At 34.8% G+C, this 20,792-nt stretch overlaps 1 protein-coding gene across 1 annotated transcript in view; it reads left to right on the top strand.

The window, feature by feature from the left end:
• The window catches only part of btbd8 (BTB domain containing 8), a 49,920-nt gene that overhangs the window by 15,210 nt on the left and 13,918 nt on the right, over window positions 1–20,792 (top strand). The window contains exons 6-9 of the mRNA XM_056459813.1: window positions 7,989–8,078; window positions 13,879–13,959; window positions 14,085–14,181; window positions 16,356–16,444. Coding sequence (XP_056315788.1) covers window positions 7,989–8,078; window positions 13,879–13,959; window positions 14,085–14,181; window positions 16,356–16,444 — 357 coding nt within the window. The remainder of the gene's footprint in view (window positions 1–7,988; window positions 8,079–13,878; window positions 13,960–14,084; window positions 14,182–16,355; window positions 16,445–20,792) is intronic.

The following is a 20,792-nucleotide window of genomic DNA, read 5'->3' on the forward strand; positions in this document are numbered from 1 at the left end:
CTGTAAACACCTTTTTTTCTGCTGTAAAATTGGCCATTTTAACAGTGGGGTCAATAGAAATTTGCTCCATATGGAGCCAGGACTAGCGGAATTTCGATGAATTGCAGTTTCTGTTACTTCCGTATTTGCTTCATGAGGGAGAACGGGAGGTTGCCACTTGGTCAGATATTGTAATAAATCTTGCCTTTGGTTTAATTTATTCTTTCAAGGTTTGTTTCTTGTTAGTAACTTATCTGAGTTCTATTGCATGGCTGTGCTCCATTAATTTATTTAACTACAACTGTTTATTAACAACTCTTTATTAAGATAAAGGTTTGATACTGATTAGAATTTGAAGTGGTGTTGAGGTATTAAAATTTTCTGAAAAGATCTTTAAAAAGTCTTAAAAAGGTATTAAAATTACCTTTAGGATTTCTGCAAGTACTCTACTAGTGCCAGCTGATATCCTTCATTTTCAGTCATTGCTGGAATCTGACTTTTGCAGATTCAGTAAATGCTGCTGAATCATAAATGTCCAGGAGGTGGCAGAATTACAGTTTACTCTTACATAAAACAGCAATAGTGAAGCTAATCAGAAAGCAGCTGTTTACTCTCTAATCATAATCTTGCAATAAAACCAAAATACGCAACCTAGTATTTTGCACACGCACACATTAATCTGCAGTTTTTGCTGAATATATGTCACATGGATATAATCAGGAATTACAGCGCTGTTCGATTTGATTATAGTTTTCTCTGACTGAGTGTCTCGTTAGCACCTTTGGTTCTGCAGAGGTTAGAGCAGTTACCATGACCTGTTACTATAGCAACAGGCTCTGCCTCATCATCAGCCGGGCGCAGCATCTCTGTGGGTTTGGCTTGTATGGAAAGACGTCTGCAGTCCTGATCAGTATGTCAGGCTTGAGGTGACTGCTGCAGAGCCGTCAGTCTCACTGCAGGAAATACACACAGCTAATCTCCCATTCACTTTCATCATCCTTCCCTCTCATCTGGCCGTACATTTCCCAAGAGACGCCAACAATCTTTCATTGCACATGTATGCAGAATAAAATTTGCATTATCAGCTGTTACGTACTGTGAAGCAGGTGCATCAGCATAACAGCGGGTTTGAAATGTCACAATTGTAAAAAAAAAAATTGTTGAGTTGAGTTGGGTAAGGTTATAACATTAATGTACTATAAGTAAGCAGTATGTGCAAATAATAAAAAGTAGATAATTGATTCGTATGGATTGTAAGTAAATTGTAAGCAACTAGTGGTAACAAGTAGGGATGTCCCCATCAGGTTTTTTTGCCTTTGAGTCAGAGTCATTTGATTCATGAGTATCTGCTGATACCGAAACCTGATCCGATACATCTACAGAACATAAAAAAAGAATAAAGTAGAGCGGAGAAACAGATCGAGGAAGTTCCTTATTTTTTATTTAATTCACTTTATTTTAACATTCATCAACTCTGTTAACAAACAGAGCACTTCTGTGAGGTAACTTGAATATTCTTGAAGTAATGAATAACATAAATTATTCACTTTTAGACATTAGTGCAACATTAAATATAAAAAAAAAAACTAATATAAAAAACAAATAGCACCTCAACTTAAAATACCTGGCAAGCAACCCCAAATTTACATATCTCACAGTTTGCTATGGCAATGTTGTCATCATCAACTTTATAATAACATAGATATTCACATTAGATGTCGCCTACCCTATTGTTGTCTATTGGAAGGAATGCGTCAATAGAGCTGCCATTTTAGTAGAGTAGGCATGGGATGATAACCGATTTCAAGGTATACCGCCGTTTGGAAAAGTCAAGGTTTTAAAACTGCCAACATTTTCTGCAATACCGTTCCTAAGGTATGTGTAGGATTTTTTTTTATTTACATTTTTTTTTTTTTTTTAGTTTTTTAGGACAACAGTATCTCCAGCAAAAAAAATATCCAAAGATGCCATTTTAAATTGTAAAGAAATCTGTTTTTGAAACAAATGAAGACAGCAGAAGTCAATGATTCATTTGAATTATTCAGCCTGACATGTTCACCGCTCAAAAATATTATAAGTCTTTCAAAAAATAAAATATATTGTGTTCAAAGGGGAAAAAAGTTGTAGTTTTTTACCCAGACATTTAAAGAGAATATATTTTAGAACAGGAATCACAATACTGTGATACCTTTTTATTCAAGGTTATCATACCGTCAGAATCTAATATCGGCCAAGGTGCAGTGTAGGACTGGCCATCCAGAGCCAGAGATATATACAGATATATGCATATATCTATGATGGTCAGTGATCACTATGCAATTTTTATTTCAATTACGAAAATTATAATTTTACAGTACGTCACTTTTCTACATTGATGGATAAGTGATTGCACGGGCATTGCCGACAAAGAGCATGTGTTTGTGTGCATGAAAATGTATTATCCACTCTCCCTGTTACATTTGATCTAATCTGTGTCCTGAAACACACCCCCTCTCCTGCTTTCACTTCTAATTCTAACAGAGGGACGGATTTGTTTGTGAATGAATCTCTGTTATGAACGACTGGTTCACTTAGCCGTTTCTGGCACCTCAGCGTCTTGTTGTCATATTTCATTTACATTTGGTTGCTTAATTTATTCAACAAAATAGCATAAGCCTAGTATTTAGTGCGAGTTTGGTGCTACTTTACCTCATGGTCTGTGCAGTGCAGTAAGTATTATCATCAATATATATATATATATATATATATATATATATATATATATATATATATATATATATATATATATATTATACATAATCTCATTTAAAAATGTTTAATATGTTTTCATTATATACATTTGAAGTCAGAATTTTTAGCCCCATGTTTATTTTTTCCCCACCTTCTGTTTAACGGAGAAGAGATTTCTTCAACACATTTCTAAACATAATGGTTTTAATAAGTCATTTCTAATAACTGTTTTATTTTATCTTTGCCATGATGATGGTAAATAATATTTTACTAGATATTTTTCAAGACTATACAGCTTAAAGTGACATTTAAAGGGTTAACTAGGTTAATTAGGTTAACTAGACAGGTTAGGGTAATTAGACAAGTTATTGTATATCAATGGTTTGTTCTGTAGACTATCGAAAAAAATATATAGCTTAAAGGGGCAAGTAATTTTGACCTTAAAATAGTTTTTAAAATTTTTAAAAACTGCTTTTGTTCTAGCTGAAATACAACAAATAGGACTTTCTCCAGAAGAAAAAAATATTATCAGACATACTGTGAAAATTTCCTTGCTCTGTTAAACATAATTTGGGAAATATAATAAGGGGGGCTAATAATTCTGACTTCAACTGTACATAATTATTAAGCGAGTCAGTATATGTGTTTTTCCCATGTAGATTTAATTCATTTCAAACCATCATTCTTAATGACTTCTATTAGTTTTGTATATAAAAAAAATAATAATAGATGTGTCATATTTAAGAGGAGGTAAAAAAAAAAAAAAAAATTTAAATGATAAATCTTGTTAAACAGTGGGTGGTGTTTCAGGGTTCTTTATCTTTGCAAAATCTCTGAGAATGTACCTGTGCATTTTGCACGTCTGAAAATTTGGTTTTTGTTGCATCTTTCTTGTGAGTAATAAATATTTTTTTTATTTCACAATGTGAGTTACGACTCATTTTTAGATCATTTTACCCTTAAGAGGAAATCTGTTATAGACTCCAGACATCCAAATTCTTCCAGGTCTTAATTACAATTATACGCCATTTATTAAGAAGTCTATACAAAATGTAATTTTATGTAAAATGTGCTTGGCAAAAACATGATCATAATACCAATATCAGAATAATAACAGTATGTACACACTGTAGTTGATCACATTAGTTAGCATAATCTAACAATGAAAATGAATGTTATTTTTGATATTTACCTATATGTTATAAATATCGAAAGTAGTGTTATTTAATTTAATGAAACATGAGCCTACACAAACCAGGGATGAGCAAAAATACATTGAAATGTATTTTAAAATAAAATACCAAATACCTCAATTTTACATGTATCAAAATAAACTACAAAATACAGCAGCGAGTATTAACGAGTATCAAAATAAAATACTGTATTTTGTATTTTGAAAATACTACAAAGTACTTTTACATTGGAGTATAACATTTCTTCACAAACCTTCCATTAATAGGACTATTCAATCAATCCCTTCACCATTAAACTGACTTAGTAAAGTAAACAAATGTCTCAGTTTACCCCTTAGTGAACACCTTTAGGTGTTTTATTATTCTCAAGTTTTGTCTGAATTTCCACCTGCAGTACTGAGACTGACAATGATTATGGACTGATGTTTTATTCCATCTCATTTCTAAAGCAAAGGTGCATAACTTCCATCCATACTACAAGCGTTGTTCTGACCTCAAACTTAGCCAAATAACAAAGAAAGCATCAATCTGAGGCCACATTTTTATGATATCATCTTGTAGACTTCTTACAAAGTATTTTACAGTATTTTAAAAATACAAAAATACAAGACCCTTAAGTATTTTAATACAAAATATTTAGCCTTTTTTCATAAACCCCATCAAATACAAATTACAAAATACGATTTTGTATTTAAGATATGCATTTGTAATACTTGTATCATAAATACTGCCCATCCCTGACACAAACTAATAATAAATATTGGTATTTTTATTAAATCACATTCACACAAAATCTGGGCATACACAAGAAACAGTGTTCAGCAGAAGAAAATCCACTCCTTTATATTTGGAACAAATGGAGTGTGAGTAAAATGACAGAAATGTTAGCTTTGTGTGAACTGTGCCTTTAAGTGCATAATTAAACTTGACATAATTAATTTAATATCATCAACCACCGATGCAGATCATCTCTGAATTTTGCAGGTCAGTGGATAAATGCAGGGATCATCAATTGAATACTGTATCAATTGCAATTTGGTGGTGCCATGGTAACATTTAACAGTTGGTACTAAAAAAATCTCCTTTTTCATTTAGCAAATGCTTTTAACCAATTGGACTTATTCTGCTTGAATTAGTGTCGCTCAAGCTTCTAATCCATCTAAATATGTCTTATAAATAGATTCCAATATAGCAGATACAAATATACAGTGCAAATGTCTGTCAAAAGGGGGATTCAGTTTCGTAATTTCACTGGGATGGATGTTGAGCTGCAGGGAGAAAATAACAAACAAACAAACAAACAGAAAACAATAGGAATGGAGTGTGTGCTATATAGCTCATGAACAGAAATACTTGACATTTGGAGATTGTACTTTCTCTGAAATATATCCATAACTTCAATAAGCTCTTTCATAAAGTGAGGACAAAACTGGCTGTAATAATAATAATAATAATATAAAGTGTATTTATTGAATAAGATGGCTATGAATAGCTGCATTTAGAGCTGGAAAACAAAAGAAGAATCCAAAATGTCAGATATTTTTGTTCTGTTCAGAGATATTCTTGGTCAACCTCACTCAACACTGTAGTTTATTCTGAGAGGAGACCAGGAGAAAGTGACACATAAAAAACTTGTCTATTTATAGCAGTGTTTAATGCACATAGAGAATAAGCGGGTTGTTGGTTGAGAAAGAGAGAGAGAGATAAAGGAGGACTGGAAGGAAGAAGATGAAGGACATAAGAGAGCATATGAAGTGTCACCAGCTGTGTCTAATGCTGCCTTCAGGGAAGTTTGCACTTATGGCTTCAGAAATAGTAATTATGATTTGGTGCAACAAATGAAGAGCAAAGGATGTGCATTAAGTGTGTAATTTATGTTAACTATTTCTTTAATCATTATTTGGCTGTCTTTGAGAGTAATAGGAAATATAGCTTGATTGTACAAACTTGTTGTCATACCAACTGGTATGATTAGAACAGTTTTCTATTTAAAAAGAAGCTAAATTTAGCCTAAAATAAAATATTATACAGTAAGTAATTAGTTCAAAGACATTGGGCCCTATCATACACCCGATGCAATAAGGCGCAAGACGTGTTTGCCGCGATGTGTTGCTATTTTCAGACCAGCGGCACATTATTTTTCCCATTTTGCGCCACGTTGTTTAAATGGCAAATCCATTTGCACCACTTTGTGGACTTATGGGTGTTCCAGTGTAGAAAAGAGGTGTGTTAAGCTATTTTGAGGAACTAAAATACTCTGTGCAATAGACCAGCGCAGAGCACGTTAGTTGTGCGCGCTCAATGCAAACACATTGCTTAATCCGCCCAGTATGTATAGCAATATGCATACAGGTATATCTTTACAAATGAAAAAGAAATAAAGGATAAAAATGTGACAAAAATTATTAAGAATAGGACATGTGTTTGGATATAACTCAGATTTTTGACCACACTTCGTTATCATTGCTCATTTATTCGTTTACTGAAAATTAGAACTGAATTTAGAAATAGTTTTGAAACAAATCTTTGTGCTTAACAAACAAAGGTAATTATGTAGGCTAATGGATGTCTTTAATGGAGTGCGTACAACACTGTTTCGTTATCCAGGAAAGAAAGAAAGTGAAAGTAAAGGCTGATTAGAGAAGGCTCATTCTTTATCCTTGCGCTGCAGATGGTCTGTTTAACTCACTAGTGAAGCGGTCAGTTGTTCCACTTACATAGTCCACCATGTAAATAGCAAATGTGCCATGGCGCAATGCAACTGACTCTTAAGGGGATTTGGAGAAGACACTCTGATTGGTTTATTCTCAAAACACACCCAGAACTCATTAAGATAATAAGCACAACCCTAATGAAAAAAATCAGAGTAATATGCACCGCGACACAAACTGTATTTTTACGTCCTTAAAATAGCAAAACTGCATTCGGACATGCCCTTAATGCTTTTGCGCCATGTGCTTTAGACTTTGTGCTTAGATCATTAAAATAGAGCCCATTAACTTTATTTGTGTAGAGCTGAAACCTTTCTATTTAATAATGATATCTAAAAAAACATAATTTATACTAAACTAATATTAATAGACCTCCTAAACATATGGCATATTTTTCAATTTTGTATATATTTACAGGATTACAGTTGAATAGCAAATATCTATATTACCCTGGAAGTTTAAATAAATGGTTATCAAATTTGTGTGGTAAACTTGACTGTGTGTGTGTTGATGTATTGTATGATCTCATACTACTGTATTTAAATATGTACAGGAATAAGTGGGTTTCTTCAGTTTAAATTGTAATCTGTTATGCTTGATGATAGAGCTTAATTTCTCCTGTATTTTGACATTTAATTTTGACAATTTCATTTTCAGTTTAGATTCATTTGCACACTATTGTTTAATATATTAAATAAATGTATAAATATGTACATAATCTTTTATTATTTGCTGCCAGTGAGCTTCCAAAACGGCATTTAAATAGTTTGGTTAGTGTTTGCTATAAGCAAGAGTGAATCAGAATCCCCCACTGCTTTGAGCAATTTCATGTATGCTCTCAATATGTCTCATATGTTCACAGCAGAGTGTCTGTCGATGTACTGTTGGTATTCCTCTGCAGCAGCAGCACGTGTTGCAGATCTTTCCAACAAGACAGAAAACATTACGGTGGTCATACCATGCTAAAATATCCCAAATGTTCTCACACTAGAGTTATGTTTTAACATAACTGTTTATTAATGTGTGAAAATGATGTAGAGTAACTGATTTCAAATTAGTTTTTTTTTTCTTTGCAAGAACCTAGTCAGTGATGTGTGTGTTATGCCCAAAAGTACTGTTTAGGTAATTATGTTCTGAATGATTGCTACAATAAACCATTACATTTCCCTTATTTCATGAGGTCTTCTATTTTTTTTTTTTTACTGCATGCTCAAACATATCAGTCAGTGAATAACACACACAAACAAGCACACACACATAGACATCTCCCAGGGCTGCTTTGCAAATATCGAGCCTGGGTAATGTGGTGTGAAGCGTGTGTGAATGATAAGGGAAGCTAACGTCTGTATGTGTGTGTGTTTCTCCTTTCCCACAGGGCCATTCTATGTGCGCGCTCACAGTATTTCCGAGCGATGTTATGTGGCAGTTGGATGGAGAGTTTGCGTCAGTGTATCACTCTGCAGGGGTAGGTTATGAAGGACAACCATCACTGAAACTCATCTTCTAACCTATGACAAATATCAAGTGCTCTGTCATGGTTAGGTTTTGTCATAATTTTGTTGAAGGTTAAAGGGATAGTTCATCCACAAATGAACATTTACAGTTCATTTACTCACCCTCACGCCCTTGAATATGACTTTCAGCTTAATTTTAGCTTTAAGTATGTATAAAGGGGGTGTTCTCTGTCTTTATGTATTTTTGGATGTAGTTTGAATTTAAGCAAATGCATATGTCTGTGGTTAAATCTTGTATTGCTGTTACATCTGTTGCAGTGATTAATATGATTCTAGCATGATTAATGTAAGTTTTTTTTAACCCTAACTGATCCAGTGTGTTAGAACTGCACAATTTTGGATAAATGAAAATGCAACTGTTTTGTTTAAAATAGACAATATGATTCTCACACAATTCAGAGTATACTTATTCTAAATAAAATATACAGAATATACATTTTATTTGCTGCTAGGGATGTAACAATTCACCTGACTCACGATTCGATACGATTCACGATACTAATCTCACGATTTACGAGCCCTTTCATTTTTTTCTTAAATGCTACAAATTTTTTTGCAAAATATAATTTTCTGCCGTAGCTAAATTGCTACTAATTAATATAAACAAACTAAAACTGTGACTGTGCTGGGATTTTATGTTTTTTAAAAGAAATATCAGCATATCTATATTTTTGGCATAAGCTGAGATTTTTGCACATTTACAATGTCCCCTGCTGATGAAAAAACTTTTTCACTAGGGACCGAGATGGCTGGTGTGGAGAGGTAAGCCTTTCCTAAACCAGAGAGCAGTGTGTACAGAGGTGGTCAACAGGCTCTCTGCTTCAGGGGACTGGCCACTGGCATAAAATACTGATTATAAAATTACTAATTATGTAGTAGGATAGAGACAGGAGTTAAACATGATTATGAAGGTGAATAATTAATATTACTTGTATACTTAATTAGTATCAGTTTGATGCACCTAAGAAGAGATAATCTTGAACATTTTTAAATATTCAATAATAATAAGCAAATAATTAAAATATGCATAAACTAATTTGAAAAGGAGAGGGTAAAAATAATATCTGGTTCTGTAAGAGAACAACTTGCTCTTTCAGTCTGAAAAACATCTTCACACTTTTGCTCTGAAAACACTGATGCACAGTGTGATCTCCGTAACTATAGCTCTCTTCGAACAAGCAGTGCTGAAAATCATTCGGTCCGCGTGGTTTGGCTTATTAACAATTTTTTTGGCATATAGACGTCTGTGACAGTAGTTTTTCTCTGTGCTTACGGTGCATCATATTTGTTGTTCTGTTAGTGTAAGTAGTGTAAAACAAGTACCGTGATTAATTTCAACCGGTTTGAATCGTCACATATTTAATTGATTTACAACCGGCTCACGGTGAATTGTTACATCCCTATTTGCTTCAGTTTATATATTTATTTTTTGATTATGGAATTTTATTTGAAGGAATAGTTCGCCCAAAAATAAAAATGGCCCCATAATTTACCATTTTGGATGGCGTGGTGGCGCAGTGGGTAGTGTTGCTGCCTCACAGCAAGAAGGTTGCTGGTTTGAGCCTCGGCTGAGTCAGTTGGCATTTTTGTGTGTAGTATGCATGTTCTCCCCATGTTGGCGTGGGTTTCCTCCGGGTGCTCCGGTTTCCCCCACAGTCCAAAGACATTAGGTAGGCTAAATTGTCCATAATGAATGTGTGTGAATGAGAGTGTATGGGTGTTTCCCAGTGATTGGTTGTGGCTGGAAGGGCATTCGATGCGTAAAACATATGCTCGATAGGTTGGTGGTTCGTTCCGCTGTGGTGACCCCTGAATAGTAAAGAGACTACGCTGAAAAGAAAATGAATGAATGAATGAATGAATGAATTTACCATTTTTTATGATTTTCTGAATTCAGTCTACAGCTTTCAATTTTATCAGGGCTCATAGTGGCCCATTTTTAAAATTTCTAAATGTGCATAAATCTGTCATAAAGCTGACCCATATGCTGCCAGGGGGGTTAATGCATGTCTTATGCATTGGATTGTATATAATAGTACAAAATTGTATTGCATGATTATATGATTGTACAAAAATGTATATATATATATATATATATATATATATATATATATATATATATATATATATAATAAACTCAAATCACTACTGCTGACTGCTAAATGCACATTTTCGATTAATTCTTGGCTGACCTCTGAATAGACATATTGTACATGGCATAAGACACGTGTATGTGATAATTTAAACACTGCTAATTTATTGAAAGTGGAAAATGAGATGTTATAATATCAGAAGATTTCACTGTAAGAGATAAAGAGCTTGAGTTTTTTTGCACAGCTACATTTGTTCATCATTGTCATGTGCCATATGTCAAGTCAGAGAACAGCCATGAAGTTGTCGAGATTGCGAATTGAGCAGTCACCAAAAGTCTTAAGATTTAAGTTTATATTATAAAAATGGGGCGTCACGGTGACGCAGTGGGTAGCACGATCACCTCACAGCAAGAAGGTCGCTGGTTTGAGCCTCGGCTGGGTCAGTTGGCTGTCTTGTGTGGAGTTTGCATGTTCTCTACGTGTTCGCGTGAGTTTCCCCCACAAGTCCAAAGACATGTGGTATAGGTCAATTGCAAGTTAAATTGGCCATAGTGTATGTGTGTGAATGAGTGTGTATGAATGTTTCCCTGTGTTGGGTTGCAGCTGGAAGGGCATGCGCTGCGTAAAACATGCTGGATAAGTTGACAGTTCATTCCGCTGTGGCGACCCCAGATTAATAATATTTATTTAATTAATAATAGGGACTAAGCCGAAAAGAAAATGAATAAATGAATGAATTTTAAAAATTAAAAATATTTTTGTTACAAAAACACATCGACCTGCTTCATAAGACATGTGTCAACCACTTAGCAGTGTATGGGTTTATTTTACAACAGATTTATGCACTTCTGGAAGCTTTAAAAAAGAGCCATAAATTAACACCATTATACAACATGGAAGAGCCAGGATTGTAATTGTGTGAGTGTGTAGCAAGATTGCAAGATCAAGATCTGGGATGTTTAGCTTTATATTTCCTACACATTTCATGATTACAGTGCAAAGATTCAGAAGACTCATACTGTACGAGAACGCTTAATCATGTTAAGTTTGATGTCGGAGTTTCCCATCCAAATCCTCCATTTGATGACAAAAACGCATAAAAAATGTGTACTCACAGTGTGCTGCAATAATATTCCAAATCATGATTGTGATGAATTCATGCTAAATAACAAATGGAAAGAGTTAGGGATGCTCATAATAACTGATAAACTGTTAAGGGTACATTTTTAACAGATTAGTGGTATCAGTTAAATGATTAAAAAATATTATATATATTATATATATTTTAGTTTGGCTGCATAAGCGTCCAATCACAGCTAATGTACTTTTTGCGTTGAAAGGGGCATCTTTTGATTGGTTTACTAACGGCCGTGAGCATTTTGCAGCGCCCTGCGCACCTTGCATTTTTGCCGTTGCACGCTGTGTGCTTTCAGTTGAAAAAAGTAAACTATAAGTGGAAAAATCGCATTACGTCAGTCGCATCTTTTTCATTCTTTAATCAAATAAAAGCAAAGGCGAGCTTTCCGTTGATTAAATGCATTTTTATTTGTAGAAGAAAAAAAAAACATATGATTGGACAAACAGCATATGCTGGTATTTAAAAAGGATTCAGTCAGTGTTTTCATTTTGTAATCTAAACTTGTCATTTAAGTGAAAAATATCTAGGGCAGGACTATTTATTTTATTCTTTTTATTTAGTTTATTCTGTTTTTCTATGCTGTTTGAAAACGCTGCAGGTGCTTGAAGATGTGCTGTTGTTCTGATATTCTGTATGCTGTTGTTCACATGTTAAAATAAATCAGTATTTTAAAATGCAATATTTAATGTGTCAGACACAAAATAAACAAGTCAATATTATTTATTAAATAATAATTTAATATTAATCTGACCAGTTAACCATTAATATTTGGTTAACGAGCTCGGTTGTTGTTTGGCAAAATTAACTGAAATAGCAAGAGTGATTCATAATTATAAATCATCAACATAATGGTTTTTGGGAAGCAGCAAGTTAGAGACTGTATAGTGAAAACCATGATTTTGTAAAATAGTTACTTGAATGTGTGATATGAGCAAACCGTGAACTGAGATCTCAATTCAAATGAGTGGAGACTTGGACCTGGAAGGTTTTTTCCACACATCACATCTGAACTAGTGGGTTTTGCACACATAAATTGACCACCAATTGACCTGAACCTCATTGATATTGCTGAGATGTGCTGGAGAGTGCTTGATCAGAAGATCTCCAGCTTGCTACATTATCATTTTTGTGCTTTTGTGCTTCAATCTTGTGCCTGCAGTTGTCCTTGTAAAATCCAGACACTATGTGTGTAGTGGAGAGGTCATTTGTATTTGATCTTTCATGTCCCAGAGTTCAGCGTGAGGTCTCAGGCAGACCTTCTAAGAGGAGGATATTCCAGTCCCCCAACAATCAATTATTCATAGCTCTGTGTCTGGGAAAACCAGGATATTGTGTGTAATGTTACATGCCAGGCTTTTCCAATTTACTCTGAAACCACATGTAGATTTTATATGGCCAGCAATCAGAAGAACACAATACTTGGTTTTTATACATGAGCAATTCCAGCGTTATGGATGTGACATTTGCAGATAAAACTCAAAACATATTTTCACATAGAAAGTATATGTTAACATTATATTGAAATATCTGTTTATTTTTTCCCGAACAACTGGACACAGAGTTAGGGGACCAGGAAAACATTAATCTGTAAACATGCTCTGTATTTAAATGCGGAAAATAAAGATGTGTTATGGACGTGAGCAAAAAAGTATGCAACTTTGTAGAAATTATGTAAAATAAACACAACCCATAAGAAATAATGGCAATCAAAAGGCTTAAAGATGGATCTCTATATAACAAAAATGATTGATTTTATTTTATTTAATATTTTTGCATTTATGAGAAAAAAAGTGTCGTTATGGATATGACATCTCTCCGTTATGGATGTGACCGATGTGAAATTGCCACTTGAGTGACTTTGGTAAATCAAAGATAATTGTTTGAAAACATTGACAGAGACATTTTAGAGTATTTCTAAAGTACTTTAAAATACTTGCTTAGACAAAAATCTTCGAAACAGTTTCCTTATTTTGGTGAAAACTTAATTTTTTTTCATTGCAAGGTTGACATTTGCATGGAATTACTTACATCCTTAATATAAAATTTTTCTCTTTCCAGTATATTTAATGTTACTTTTATATTTAGTTCAACTTGGGGACATTTAAATACAATATTTCATCCATAGTGTCTAATCAATGCATTAAAGCAGGGGTGTCCAAACTCGGTCCTGGAGGGCCAGTTTTCTGCTGAGTTTAGCTCCAAGTTGCTTCAACACACCTGCCAGGAAGTTTCTAGTATGTCTAGTAAGCTTGATTAGCTGGTTTAGATGTGTTTGATTAGGGTTGGAGTTCTCTCTACTCCAAGTTCTCTACGACACCGGCCCTCCAGGATTGAGTTTGGACACCCCTGCATTAAAGGAGTAGTTCACCCAAAATAACAAAATCTGATGACACTTAAATAAACAGAGAGCATATTTTTAGTTTTGGGTGAACCATCCCTTTAAGTAATTTTAACAAAAGAGTCTTAGCTGTGTAGTAAAATGGTGTATACAATTGGGTTTTTCTTTTGTCCATCACTCAGCCTGGGTCCAGAAGATATGGAGATTCTGCTTCATTTCATGTACGGCGCCATCCTAGATTTCCCACCAGGAACAAATGTCAGGTAAACACGCTCCGTGGTGACATTTCCGTTCTTCTAATGTGATAAAAAAACAAGAATGCAATGGCTTCAGTCAGATGTTTCTGACAAATGTCAAGATATGTGTGTATGCTTGTATTTGATCTCAGTCAGGTTGTGTTAGCAGCAGACATGTTGGGCCTGGAGGGTCTGAAAGACGTGGCTGAGATGGTCCTGACTCGGGACTACTGTCGTTTTTTTCCAAAGGTAAGACAGAAGATGGGGTCATGGCACACACACATTCAGTTTATAAGAAGTGAGGAGTGTAAATAGTCTTGTTAAGCAGTTAATCTGTTATCACATAGTGCCAATAGTACTATCATCCTGTCGTTTATTACCCTTTAGGGACACATTAAGTGATTTGTATTTGTGATCAAGTAGTCTGGGCATTGGTTCAGCTTTTGTAGAGCATTTAATTTGTCAGCCAAAAGTCCCTGGCCCTATCCTTCTGGTGTGCCTCCAGAGTACTATTCATCCAATTTAAGTTTCTCAGATGTGAGTGTAACACCTCTTTTTTTCAGCTGTAATTGTGACATGTTTTTTCCTTCTCAGCAGACTCTGTCCATGTTTACTAAGCGAATGCGCATTATCATGAACATGTGCTCTCGGACACAATAGAAGTAGTGGGAGGTGGAATAAGTCAGCAAGCGTTGCATTTGACAGCCATCTCATAATTCATGAAGAGCTGTTTTGTTTGTGCTTCAAGTCCCTCATTCTTACTCCCACCATCTTAGACTGCTTTGAGACCAGTCCACTGTGTGTCCTTTTAACTTGTAATTTCATCCTACGCAGAGATGAAAAAGGAAAGCATTTACTCCCTCACTTATTTCAAAAAAACTTTTAGTGTAGGAAAGACTTTAGAATTACATTTCCCTCAAAACAAAATACAACTCCAATTCAGAAAAAGTTTGGACAATATAGAAAAAGCAAATTAAAAAAGGATTTCCATATATACTTTGACTACTTTTGCCGTTATCAGCAACAAGTCCAAAAGCCAGGGTCTGTGATGGTATTGGTTTGTGTCATTGCCCCAGTTCCAAAAGTAACTTGCACTTCTGTGATGACACCATTAATTAGACCCCCTAGTCTTTCACAATTTTTTAAATGATTTTGTACGATACAAATTACTGATTTTGTGGTGGTAATTCCCAGAAATAGGTGGACAATTTTGTGATTAAATATATATATATATATATATATATACATATACATACATATACATACATACATATTATATTATATTATATTATATTATATTATATTATATTATTCAGTTTCTTTATTAATCTATTAATATTATGTTTTACGCAGCAGATACCCTTCCAGCTGCAACCCGTCCCTGGGAAACATTATACACACTCATTCATTCATACACTACGGTCAATTTTAGCATACCCAGTTCACCTATACCACATGTCTTTGGACTTGTGGGGGAAACCGGAGCACCTGGAGGAAACCCACGCGAACACTGGAAGAACATGCAAACTCCAAACAGAAATGCCAACTGACTCAGCCGAGGCTCAAGACAATGATCTTCTTGCTGTGAGGCGATCGTGCTACCCACTGCGCCACCATAATATTATATTATATTATATTATATTATATTATATTATATTATATTATATTATATTATATTATATTATATTATATTATATTATATTATATTATATTATATTATATTATATTATATTACATTGTATTACATTATATCATTTTCCTTGGCGGAAGAACCACCAACAATTCCGGCATATGTTTTACACAGCATATGCCCTTCCAACTGCAACCCTATACTGGGAAACACCCATACACTCTCGCTTTTACACATGCAATCATAAACTATAGCCAGTTTAGTTCACCCAATTCACCTATAGCTCATGTCTTTGGACTGTGGGGGAAACTGGAGCACCCAATAATATTTAATAATATTAATAATTTAAATAAATCAATAATAATTTAAGCTTTAATGCTTTTGATCCTGTTTGTATACTTCTGCATGCATTTCAAGAAGCAGATTTTCTTGAAATTAATAATTGTTTATTTTGTGAGCTTTTATGGCCTTACAGTTTTACTGTACAAATATTACCAGTGGCTTTAAATTCCTCTTATGATGTATGAGATATTCAATAAGATCGATTGATAAAAAAATCCTAATGATTTCTCAATCATTTACACTTAATAAGATCGTTTTGCAATAGTAACATTTGAACAAATATTAGATTTGTTATAGCTTTCAGAGAGTTTTTCTTAGTGTTATCATATAAAATGGAATTTAAAAGCTCAGACAACCAAAATCCAGGTTATGATTTGCTGAAGTGTGTGAGATGATGTGTGGATATCTAGAGTGATTTTATATAGTCATATTCATATGTTTTTTTCTGCAGCCTGTTGATGGAGTTCAGAAATCCATTCTGGAGTGCCTCGCCATTACACACTCGATAGGCCTGCACGATCTCTACAGCTCCTGTGTTAGGTGAGACACTTCTGCTCTTCTCCAGATGATACAGCTTTTGTTAATGGCTTTTAAAATGACTCATCCTTCTTTTCTGATTGTACTGCTTTCAGAGTTTACTGCCACAATTTACTGCCATATGCGAATACTGTACAGTGCCAACGAATCACTAAATAATAAATGATGAAATGAAGCAATAAATAATACATGTTCCAAAATGCTTTACAGATATTGAGGTTATGCTTCTGCCATGGATGCAATCAGTTAACACCTATTTGTCAAACATTGTAAACTAGTTTTACCTTGGACCACTAAACCAGGGGTATTTTTGTCAAAAATAATTTGTATTGAGTCTGAAATACTGTTTTTATTTTATACCACATTTATTTGAAAATTAAGTGAAGATCATAATCTATGAAGATACTTAGTACATTTCTTTTTTTCTTATTTTGTAAACTTATTTTTGATTAGTGATATACATTCATTTGGACAACTTTTAAAGGCAATTTTCTCAGTATTGTGATTTAAAATTTATTTATTTTTTAACCATCATATTCATACGGAGACCTGGAAGGGACATGATGGTGGGGTAAAAAAATGGGTGGAAGAAAAAAACTGAGTGATAGGAAAATCGCAAAGAGGTTTTGCGTTCCCTCACAAAACTGTTGTTCCACAAACACTTCCTGTTCACTTCATACATGTCAACCCTCCCGTTTTTTAGGGATTCTCCCGTATTTTACCATTCTATCCTGCTATCATCCTATCATTAAGTATTTTCCCATATTTCTCCCATATTTTTATTCTTGAAAGCACGTTGAAATTAATATAAAAATGTCTGCATTCACTTTCTTTTCATTGAAGCTGTGTTGATCATAGCCCTTCATATGCAGCCTCTGAATCAGTGAATGCATGTATAAGCACTGACTGACGGACGCGCTCCATATGATAAACTGATCCCAGATCAGCTTCTGCAACAGATCAGATCAGCAACAGTTTTGCAAGGCGAAAAACTATATCATATTTTCTATCACTATCCATTTTTTCAATTTTTTTCCCACCACCATCGCGTCCGTTCCGGGTCCATATATTCAAGATGTCGGACAAATATTGTCAAATTCAAATAGGAAATGCTTCAGTGGAAAGCTTATTTATCCAGGCGATTTATCCATTTATATCAATTTCCAAAAATTGGGCCCTAATTAACCCATTTTGTGGTCTATGTCTGGGTCAAAATTTTCCAGATTTTTCCACATCTAATGTTATTTTGTATTATTTTATATTATTTTGTCAGTATCGTGTATAATTAGCACATGATGTTAGGGGGTGGAAAAAGTTGGGGGCTGGTTCAAGTCGTGGCTGGGCCAGGTGGCAATTCTTTGTGGATTTTGCATATTTTCCCCTATACTGTATGTCTGTGTTTTCTCAGTGCAATATTGGTCTATTGGATAAACTGAAGTACATACGTAGTTAATGACTGTGTGTGTGTGTGAATGAGAGAGTGTATGGGTGTTTCCCAGCTCTGGGCGTTCACGAGTTGGTGTACTCTGCTGGCTTGCCATTGGAAGGGCATCTGCCCCATAAAAACTGTGCCAGAGTAGGTTCATTCCGCTATGGTGACCCTGAAGGAAAGTGAGTGAGTTTAAACGTAGAACTGTTAAGCATTTGAAATACACGTGTAGTAAAATAGTCACAATTGCCTTGCTAATCTGTAATCAAGTTCCTAAAATGTACTTCATTTCTAGAAGTCCTTCTTTGATCATGCAGAATATTTTTAATGCAATATAAGTTCCATGTGAATCTAAAGTTCCTACAGACTTTTAGGAACTTGCTGGAAGGGCATACACTGCGTAAAACATATGAATAGTTGGTGGTTCATTCCACTCTAGTGACCCCTGATAAATAAGGGACAAAGCCAAAGGAAAACGAATGAATGATTAATTTGCACAAAGTAATTGTTCATCTAAAATGCATAGTTCATCCAAAAATGAAAATTTACTCACCGTTTACTCACCCACAAGTGGTTTTATACTTATATGAGTTTAGTTTTTCTGCTGAACAGGAAAATAAAGAAAATTAGAAAAATGTTAGAAACCTATAACTATTGACTTGCATTGTACCGCATTAAATGGTTACAGGTTTTCAACATTTTTTAAAATAACTTCTTTTGTGTTCAACAGAAAAAGGAAACTCAAACAGTTTTGTGATGTGAAGGGTGTTTTTGGTGAACAATCTCTTTAAAAGAACAATATGTAAGATTTTACATTAAAATATCCAAAAATCGCTAACATTATTTATTTTGCTGTATACTTGTATCATACCAAATGTTATGAAAAATCTTCACAATTAAGATCGCAATTAAGATCGCCATGCTATTTACGTCATACACCCACAGTTTCTGGTTTAGTTTGATAGAAAACAATAAAACACCAAGGGTGCTTTAATATGTTGCGCATTCTATTAGATTGCAGAGAGAAGCATTGTAACAAAACCTTAAAATGTGTTTAATATGATTATAGGATGTTGTTAAAAGAGGCGTAATAAAAGTTCTGCTGCTTTTTTGTCATTCGATGATGAGGACAAATATTGTCTTTACTCTTGATATGATTAGACTGTTTGTTAACCTTTTTAACAATGAGTGTGAAAAGTCCGCTTGGATGTGCAAAACATTAATTTAAAGAAGAATTTACTTATTTAATTCTATCTTTAATTCTAAAACTATAATTCTGTGCTGGTAACATAAATAGATGGGAAAAAAATAACATGTAGCTTCCATCAATCTTTGATTAACACCATGAGCATCAGAAAAATGAAGTCTGTGACCTTTAATCATTTCATACCGTCACCATTACTTAATTACTTAACTCTGTCATTTAATTCTCTGTGCTCTATACTCAGCGCAGTGCGGTAAACCAGCTCAGAGAGGCATGTGAATGTAGGTCGGGATTTTTCCAGTGCCTCAGAAAGAGAGAGAGAGTGAGACGGTGCATGTGTGTTGTTTCTCAGATGTTCTGCTGCTTCCTCCGCTGCGGGTAGGAGGTTGAGGAGTCACGCATCAGAAGGAGAGGCTCGCAGTACAGCATCAGTGATCTGATGTCATGAGATCAGTGCAGGGATGCTGCTTTCACATCAGTCCCAATCCTGAATATACTGCCCTTGTGTTACTTACCTGGATTATTATGATAGCTCAACCAAAAATATATACGTTTTTTAAAATCATTTGTATAGTGCGTTTCACAATGCACATTGTTTCAGTTGTGCTTTACTGTAACTCATAACAATGTTTCTGTTGCCGCATTGTAAAAGTTTAGAGCAGTTTTACTGGACTTTTAATGGTCTCTTTTAGACATTCTGTTGACAAATAAGTACTTTTCATTAACTGCTCAACTGCTCAAGTCAACTGCTCATTAACGCAAATTTTCTAATCATCCAATCACATGGCAACAACTCAATGCATTTAGGCATATAGACATGGTCAATATGATCTGCTGCAGTTCAAACTGAGCATCAGAATTGGGAAGAAAGATGATTTAAGTAAATTTGAGCGTTGTATGGTTGTTGGTGCCAGATGGGCTGGTCTGAGTATTTCAGAAACTGATAATCTACTGGTATTTTCACACACAACCATCTCTAGGGTTTACAGAGAATGGTCAAAAAAATAAGAACATATCCAGTGAGTGGCAGTTCTGTGGGCACAAATGCCTTGTTGATGCCAGAGGTCAGAGGAGAATGGCCAGACTGGCTTGAGCTAATCGAAAGGCAACAATAACTCAAATAACCACTTGTTACAATCAAGGTATGCAGAAGAGCATCTCTGAATGCGCAACACATCGAAACTTGAAGCAGATGGGTTACAGCAGCAGAAGACCACACCAGGTGCCGCTCCTGTAAGCTAAGAACAAGAAACTGAGACTACAATTAGCACAGGCTCACCAAAATTCAACAATAGAAGACTGGAAAAATGTTGCCTGGTCTGATGAGTCTCAATTTTTGCTGCAGCATTCAGATAGTATGGTCAGAATTTGGCATCAACAACATGAAAGCATGGATCCATCCTGCCTTGTATCAATGGTTCAGGCTGATGGTGGTGGAATAGAGATATTTTCTTGGCACACTTTGGGCCCATTAGTACCAATTGAGCATCGTGTCAATGCCACAGCCTACCTGAGTATTGTTGCTGTCCATCCCTTTATGACCACAGTGTACCCATCTTCTGATGGCTGCTTCCAGCAGGATAGCGCACCATGTCATAAAGCGCAAATCATCTCAGATTGGTTTCTTGAACATGACAATGAGTTCACTGTACTCAAATGGCCTCCACAGTCACCAGAACTCAATCCAATAGGGCACCTTTGGGATGTGGTGGAGCGGG

This window comes from Danio aesculapii, chromosome 6 (assembly GCF_903798145.1).
Source record: "Danio aesculapii chromosome 6, fDanAes4.1, whole genome shotgun sequence".
NCBI classification, from domain to species: domain Eukaryota; kingdom Metazoa; phylum Chordata; class Actinopteri; order Cypriniformes; family Danionidae; genus Danio; species Danio aesculapii.